Source organism: Rhopalosiphum padi, chromosome 4 (assembly GCF_020882245.1).
Source record: "Rhopalosiphum padi isolate XX-2018 chromosome 4, ASM2088224v1, whole genome shotgun sequence".
Taxonomy (NCBI): Eukaryota; Metazoa; Arthropoda; class Insecta; order Hemiptera; family Aphididae; genus Rhopalosiphum; species Rhopalosiphum padi.
In genome coordinates, this window is record NC_083600.1 from 3893858 (window position 1) to 3901959 (window position 8102).

The window sequence follows — 8102 nt, forward strand, 5'->3', positions numbered from 1 at the left end:
TTTTTTAAATAATTTTAATTTATTAGCAACCACCTACTACACTTATAGTTGGTTTTTAAATGTATTACCAAAATGAATTATTATATTTTATACTGATTATCAATTGATTACTTACCCAGAAATACAGAATGTTTTTTTTTTAATCTGAGATAGCCAATTTATTTAAACATTTTAAAAGCTTAATTACTAATTCCATTAATAAGTCAGGAATCATTTAAGTGGATAATTATGTATGAGGACCAATACAAAACAGTCTAAACAATTAAAAAATCAAATTATTTATCTAAGTGTATTGTATATTTTAAGTAAACCAAACTAATGGTAGGTACAATGAATAAAAATAACTTACAAAAGTCAACTTATTATAAAGCTATTAAATTTTAAGTGATCTTTTGGAAATACCAAGTAATCTTCAGTAAAAAAAAATTACAAATTAGATCGTTAAAAAAAAAAAAAATCATTAGGATTTCTGTAAAATTCTAACAGAAAATATTGAAGTGTCATAGGGAACAATAATAATATTGGGGCATACTAAAGTTCATATTAAATGAAACCTGTATCATCGTTGTTTAAAATTGTTATCTTAGGAATGTGACGTACGACGCTGTCTTGGTGAGTAGCTCCTTGAACGTGACCGTGATGGCGGTGCACGACGTTTGGGAGATCGCGATCGTGATCTAAAATACAATTTAAATAGTTATATATCATAATAATAACAGATTATATAACCATCTCCATTTCCAACTGAGGAATATTAATTATACTTACTTATTACAGCTCCTATTAAAAAAACATTTCATAGGTAATTGTTTAAAAAAAAAAAAACAAAACAAAAAACTAAATACCTTTTAACTTACAACTCTCAATTTTCAATGAAAGAATAAATAATACCATATGTTGTTTAGATGGAGAGTGTGAGTGGAGACGTTAAAACAGCCAAGAAAGCATACGAGTGCTTGTGAAGAGTTGATCGTAGGGTAGAGGCGTTGGAAGAATATTGTAGAATAGTGTAGAATAGGCTGTTTCCGCCCGCATGATGTTAAATAACACGTTACGGTATTTCAATTCAGTAGAATTGGTGGAGCGAAGTACGAAAATTGTTGGTCAAGTCATATTGTCAGTGTGAGGTTTTTTTTATAAGATGGGATGATAAATTTTTTAGTATGGGCGATAACCAATGATCCTTTTCCTGTAAATTATCCCAAAAATAAAAAAGATCCAATTAAAGCCCAATTAGAAAAAAAAACAAATAAACAAAAAAAATTATTTTCCTAAGAAGTGAACCTCAAAATAAAAAATAAACTTACCAGAACGAGGTAGGACAAGGAAATAAATGAAAAATTATATTTGCAAATAATCAATGAGATAAAAAAAGACAAACCCAATCAGCAAAAATATATTATAAATGATCAACAGAAATTCAAAATGTATTGAATTATTTGCTAGAAGAAAAAGTTAATTAATTTATTAAAATTTAAAAAATTATCTGAAATGTATACTGAACCCAGTGATCAAACCAAAAATCAAATTAAAACATAAATTCAAAGTTAATCATTGAATTAAGAACTAATTAATAAAATGTTACCTGTCATTATACCTATCATTGTAGCGTGGAGGACCTCTGTTGTATCCACCACCTCCTCCACCGCCACCACCACCTCTGCGATCACCTCCTCCACCACCACCACGACCATCACGTCCACCACGAGGTCGGTTGCTAGACATTTCAACACGTACACGAACTCCACAGATACGGCTAAAAAGAATAAACTTATTATTATAAGTATTTGAAATAATTTTTTCTATATCAGATGTTTACTAACGTTCCGTCAAGTCCCCTGACTGCATCTTCGGCATCTCTAGGATCTTCAAATTCAACAAATGCAAAACCAGGTGGATTCCTAGCAATCCAAGTGTTTTTCAACGGACCATATTTTGTGAATGATGCTTCAATTTCATGTTTGGTACCATTTTGACCCAAATTACCAATGTACACTTTGCATGATTGATCCCAGTCACGATGAGACATGTTGCTTTAAGTTTTGACTAAAAAAGTAAAAGAAAAATTATTTTAAGATTAACTTACTAATAAATATTAAATACTGAATAGAGTAAACACAAAACAAATACCCAAAAATATAATAATTAATAAATATTTTCGATTGAGGAATCACATTATATCCTAATTGAATATTACTATTAAATATAGAAATCTCATTAAAAATTAACACTTAAATTATAAACTCTTATTGACCATAGGAAAAACTAAATTTTAAAATTATGTACCCAATTTTTAATGCACAAAATATTACTGATACTTAATACTATTCAATAGATTAACTAAATATAATGATTATTATTTATTACCATAAAATACAACACATTATTGTCAATTTGTAAAATAAAACAATTAGGATAATATAGATTTTTAAGTGTTTTAAGCACCTAAGTGTATTATGGACACCAAATAATTATAATGCAAATCCCTAAAAAACACCAATGATAAACAAAATATTATGGGCAATAATTTTAATACTAAACTTTTTAAAGTTAAAATGCCTGGAGAATAACATCATTTTAATAAATACTCCATTTTCTTTTTTTTGTTCACTATATTTTAAGTTAAAAAAAAAAATTCAATTTAAATAGCCTAACAAAAACGGAGATAAAACAAAACATTAACCTTGGAAACGTTACACATTAATATTATTTAAGAAATATTAATTTCTTCTAACAATTTGAAAGGATAATAATAAATACATAAAGTTACTTCTAAATAAAAAAACCAAAATAATTCATTATTAGCTCATTTTGCAACTAACAAATCATAGCATTTAGTACTAATATTTTATATATGTTTACAAATGCTATTTTCAACAATGCATAATAATAAGTAGACAACACAATCTTAATAACATTTATAATATTATACCAGTAATTTGATACTTATACAATTATACTTTTATCATGTTTTAATTTATTGTTTTAATTATAGTATTACTTACTTCAAATTGTAAGAAATTCATTATCTAATAAAAAATTCCACATTTAGAAACAAACTTTAATTATATTCACATAGTACAATTTATAAAAATTATATTTATAGTTATATTTATACAATTTACAAAAATGTAATTTTAAATAACTTTTTAAGTGTTTATTAAATCAAAAGCTATTTTTAATCCTTTAAATTGATTTTAAACTAGCTATAAAAGTGATACATAGTTAAAAAATTTTAATACTAAGCTGTTGATCATAATGGTTATTGAATAAGTATAAATTTAAATTAATAGACTTAGAAATTATAAGATATTTATTTTTAATTATAGAACTGTTCACTGATGATGGTAGGTACTATAAATTATTTCTATCATACATATTATCCCAATAAGCATTACATTAATATTATAATAACAATTCTAACATAATTTTCTCAAAATATGATAAAAATGCACATATGCGATTACTTAGGAGTTAATAAATTAAAACTAGCAAAAAATGTTTACTGGCCTAAATTTTTATAATAAATTAAGTATTCATTTAACAATAGAACACTTTATTGCCAAAAGCTGTGTACTATTAATATTTCGAAATAGTAATACACACATTTTACTCTTCCCTTAACTTGATATTTATGTAAGCAATATAATGAATTTAACACACAAGATTTTAGTACTTCAATACCATGGTATTAAGTTGAGTACATTATAAACGTAAAAGAAACTGTACCAATGCTTATAGTTAAAAACAATTTAATAGCAATGATCACACTTGCAGTACTAACAGTATTGAATGGTCGGTAAATCAGTACCTATTACACAGTATACACTAATAAACATAATATTAGCATTAACATAGTATTAACATGTGGCAATAATTACCACACGCGTAAGTTAAAAACTTTTATCGAAATTGTATGAAAAAATACAATGTCCTACAATGCTTTCGAAAACAGAACGGGTAGAATAATAGATTGTTCTCTGAACAAAGATTTTCAAGATTTTAACCTTTAGACGTAGACAATCGCAAAAAAAAAAGATATCGATTATTTATTACTACCTAGTTAAGTACCTATTCGATAAACAAAACCCGCTTGATAAAGTGACAAAAGAAAATCAGGGGAAAAAATGTCCGCCCCGCAAAGGAATACGCGGCGGCGGCGGCGTTAACTAGTTCATCCCTTTATCGACTACCGGGGGCCAATTTGCCGGCAACGATTTGCAGTAAATATTATTTTCAATATCGTAATAAATTATTAATATAATTGTCGCATTTACGTGCGTTTTCAATGGTAAATACTCACTTTTAAAAATGAATTGGCGAATCGTGTGGGCGGCGTAGGTACACTTTCTTGTGCTTCTGCTACGGCAACAAAAATCAGAATGAGAAATAGTGAAAACTAGAAAATTTAAAAAACCAGTAATGTTTTGTTACGTGACGTTGAGTAAACCTGATACGATATAGTCGTCAGCGTAGACTACGAGGGGGGAAAAAACTAAAAGAATAACTAATAACAACGAATGACAAAACGGAAAAACGCTAAGGCAGCGACCGTGTCATTAACAGCTAGACGGAGTAGAGGACCCCGTTTGCTGTGGTCGGAGGTGCTGCAATAGTAGAGAACGACGATAATATGTAAACAAAATGGATGACGGACCCGGACGCAACTGTGCGACGTTGCCGGTGTCAATGTCGCGCGGTATGGAAGCAAAACGACCGGCGTTCTCGGCAACGTCGCTCGAGACATTTTAAAATAATAACAACTACCTGTTGATTGCTCAATTTTTAGCACGGATATAGATATAGTATCTATATCCGTGCTTTTTAGTTATTTATTATTTATCAACGACCGTGATTCACATTTCACATGAATTTATTAGATAATAGACGGTAGTTAGTATACTACTATATTGTATGTTATTATTATATATTACACTATTAACACTTAACTACTTAACAATTACAATCAAAAATCAAAATCAACGACGCCATTGTGCGAGTATTGAATAATCAATTAATTAAATATTAATGAACATTCGATTTCTAAACAGTCTAAACTATAATTCGTATTTATTAAATTAAACGTAACGAGTCACTAGAACACAGTCGATCTATCGCCTGTGTAATGCTATTTCAGAACATAAAAATAAATGTATAATATTGTAATAAAAAGGTAATATTCGTGTTTGGTGGACGGTGGTGTAATTTACATATAAATGTTTAATATGTACCATACATTATGCACTTTGAACAGGCTCCTAATGAATTACCATATTATCGAAATATGGAATACAGATTAATCAGTAAATTGAATGTAGACGGCCAATCTGATTTTGTGAACCCAGTCTATCTCGAACAATAACTAGTCATGACATGCCGTCTGTACAAGCCGTTTAGTAGCATACCTGAGCCAAAAAGATGGCCTCTACTCGGCCACACGCATTTGTTCATCCCAAAAATCGGTAGGCATTACTTGTATTGATTTATTCACTTCCTTATTAAATAGATAAATTCAATTTTATAATATTTTTTTTTAAATAAACAAGGTCCTTACGACTCTTTACGTCTGACAGAAGCTTTGGGTGACTTAGAATGTATGTTGGGCCCAGTGTTTAAACTGATATTGGGTGGCAAAACAATGGTTGTGGTTACAAGAGTGGAAGATGCCAAAACAATGTTTGCTCATGAAGGTAAGCACCCAGCAAGACCAATATTTCCAGCTTTAAATCTACTCAGAAAAATACCATATGGCACTGGAGGATTAGTATCTGAGTAAGAATAATAAATTATAGTATAACATTATAAAAAACTAAATACATAATATAATATCTTTTTAAAATTACCAACTGTTACTGAAACCTTTGCTTATACTGCTTATAGGATGTTGAAATTGAAATTTGTTTTTTTTTCTGCAGTTGTGCTCTGTTACTATTTTCCACTTGATTTTTCCTTATTGATATTAATAATATATTTATTGAATAAATAATTAGTTTTTTAGAAATGTATTATTTATAAGCTATAATAACTTATAATAATATGCCAACATAATATTAAATATCAAATAGCATAAAAATAAGGTAAATTAATTTTGAAAGTTTTTTGATGAAAATAAAAATATTGTAGGTATGTTATATTTTTGGTATCAATTATTTTGGCAGCACAGCTTACAGTTAGAGTTCAAGGTAAGTTACAAAAATATAAACAATTTTTTATTAAATACTAAGTAGATTTGTTTTGTATAAAAGATAGTCTTTGGTTACAATAACATTTTAAATGGTAGACACACAACAAAAATTCCTACTGACAAAATAATATTAAATATTGTGACTAAATACTGTTGGAAAATATTAAATAACTATTAATTCAGCATTTGTAGAGATCTGTTTTTTTTTTTTTTTTTATGTTTCATGATACAATTATTAATTACTGGATTAACAATTAATAATCTGATTATAGAAATGGTGTAGAATGGTATAGACTGCGAAAAGCTATTGCTCCATTAATGGCAAAAAATATTTATGAAAGTTTCATTCCTCAACATAAAGAAGCAGCAGTGGATTTCGTTGAATATATAAAATTGAACCGAAATAAAGACAATTGTTTAAAAGACATGTTCTATCACTTAACTAAATTTGCCGTTGAAGGTAATAAATAGTAACGCTTAAATTCCATTTATATTAAGATTACGTTTGATGAATGTTTTTCTCCCATCCAGCAATTTCTATAGTCTCGCCTGGATTAAGAATAAAATGTTTAAATACAACCATGTCCGAATGTTTTATGGAAGCAGGAAGTAAATTCATGGACGGATTGTACAATACACTCAAAGAACCACCTGTATGGCAATTTTATAAAACAAATGCCTATAAAAATCTAGAAAGCTCGCATACCACATGTAAAAAGTAATTCAACACTATACATCACATTCTATTATTGAATAGAAGTGTTTATATTATTTGGAATTTTCAGTTTTATTGATGAGTACCTGAAACAGACACATGAGCACAATGCTCTAGTTAATGCTATTAATACAAATGCAAATTTATCAAGTACTGATATCAATTTACTTGTACTAGAAATATTTTTTGGCGGGATTGATGCTGTTAGTACTTATTGGTTTTTGCAATTTTAACATTAAAATAATATTATTTAATTTCTAATGTAGACTGCTACTACTTTAGCAATGACATTGTATTATATTTCTCAAAATGAAAACGTACAAAAAGCTTGTCTAGAGGATGTTCAACAAGATACAAAAGCTTATTTAAAGGCTTGCATAAAAGAAACACTTAGACTGTCCCCTACTGCAGGCGCAAATGCCAGATATCTTCCAAAAACCTGTGTCATTGGAGGCTATGAAATTCCAGCTAATGTAAATCCAAAGTGATATAATTTTAAGTATAGTACAATAATTGTTTAAATTATATTTATATGCTAGACATTGGTGATGGCTTTTAATTCTTTAACATCGACAAAAGAAAAATACTTTAAAGCTCCATTAGAGTATCAGCCCAGTCGGTGGTTAAGAAATTCTAACATCCAGAAGTTTGATCCTTACGCTTCATTACCTTTTGGACATGGGCCTAGAATGTGTCCAGGAAGACACATTGCCATGCAAGAAATGACAATACTCCTGTCTGAAGTAAAATACAGATACTAACTAACATATGAAATATTAATAAAATATTACATATTGTTTTCAGTTAATTAAGAATTTCAAAATCAGTATGCCAACTGAACAATCAAAAAATATTGGCATGATCTATCGCATGAATAGAATACCAGACAATCGCATAGATTTAATATTCCACAATAGGTAAACACATTTTTTTCGCAAAACATTATTTATTTTTTTTATTTTATTTTTTTTTTAATTTTCTCTAAACAATCTTCAACTTTTGTGAAATAAAAATGTATCACTAAATATATTTAAAGCATGTGCTACTAAATAGTATAATATATCTTTATCTTATATACAAATATAATTACATAATGTATATCTATATTTTTTGATATTATATAATGAAAATAAGAGTTTTTATTTTTAATGTTATATATAAACAACATTATATACAAAAATATACAATATCCACATGTATCAT

General features: G+C 28.1%; 2 protein-coding genes across 5 annotated transcripts; one reads left to right on the forward strand and one right to left on the reverse strand.

The window, feature by feature from the left end:
* Nucleotides 1-275: 275 nt before the first annotated feature.
* LOC132929826 (RNA-binding protein 1) lies at nucleotides 276-4630 on the reverse strand. Of its 4 annotated transcripts, none has more exons than XR_009662161.1 (5): nucleotides 4304-4630; nucleotides 1824-2046; nucleotides 1598-1756; nucleotides 846-1189; nucleotides 454-677 (listed from the first exon to the last, which is right to left on the reverse strand). XR_009662161.1 is itself a non-coding variant. In XM_060995416.1 (4 exons), exons 2-4 carry the CDS (start codon nucleotides 2027-2029, stop codon nucleotides 584-586), a joined length of 471 nt encoding a protein of 156 aa, XP_060851399.1. In that variant the 5' UTR covers nucleotides 2030-2046; nucleotides 4304-4630; the 3' UTR covers nucleotides 276-583. The 4 variants fall into 4 exon arrangements, 2 of the variants coding, with proteins under 2 accessions (XP_060851399.1, XP_060851400.1); XR_009662160.1 differs by having other exon boundaries at nucleotides 1586-1756; XM_060995416.1 differs by lacking the exon at nucleotides 846-1189 and having other exon boundaries at nucleotides 276-677; nucleotides 1586-1756.
* A 208-nt stretch (nucleotides 4631-4838) lies between these two features.
* LOC132929825 (probable cytochrome P450 49a1) lies at nucleotides 4839-8041 on the forward strand. Its single transcript, XM_060995415.1, has 9 exons — nucleotides 4839-5173; nucleotides 5255-5462; nucleotides 5547-5772; nucleotides 6457-6644; nucleotides 6716-6902; nucleotides 6970-7102; nucleotides 7166-7372; nucleotides 7439-7642; nucleotides 7704-8041. The coding sequence occupies exons 2-9, from the start codon at nucleotides 5369-5371 to the stop codon at nucleotides 7818-7820; spliced, it is 1356 nt and encodes a 451-aa protein (XP_060851398.1). The 5' UTR covers nucleotides 4839-5173; nucleotides 5255-5368; the 3' UTR covers nucleotides 7821-8041.
* Nucleotides 8042-8102: the final 61 nt, after the last annotated feature.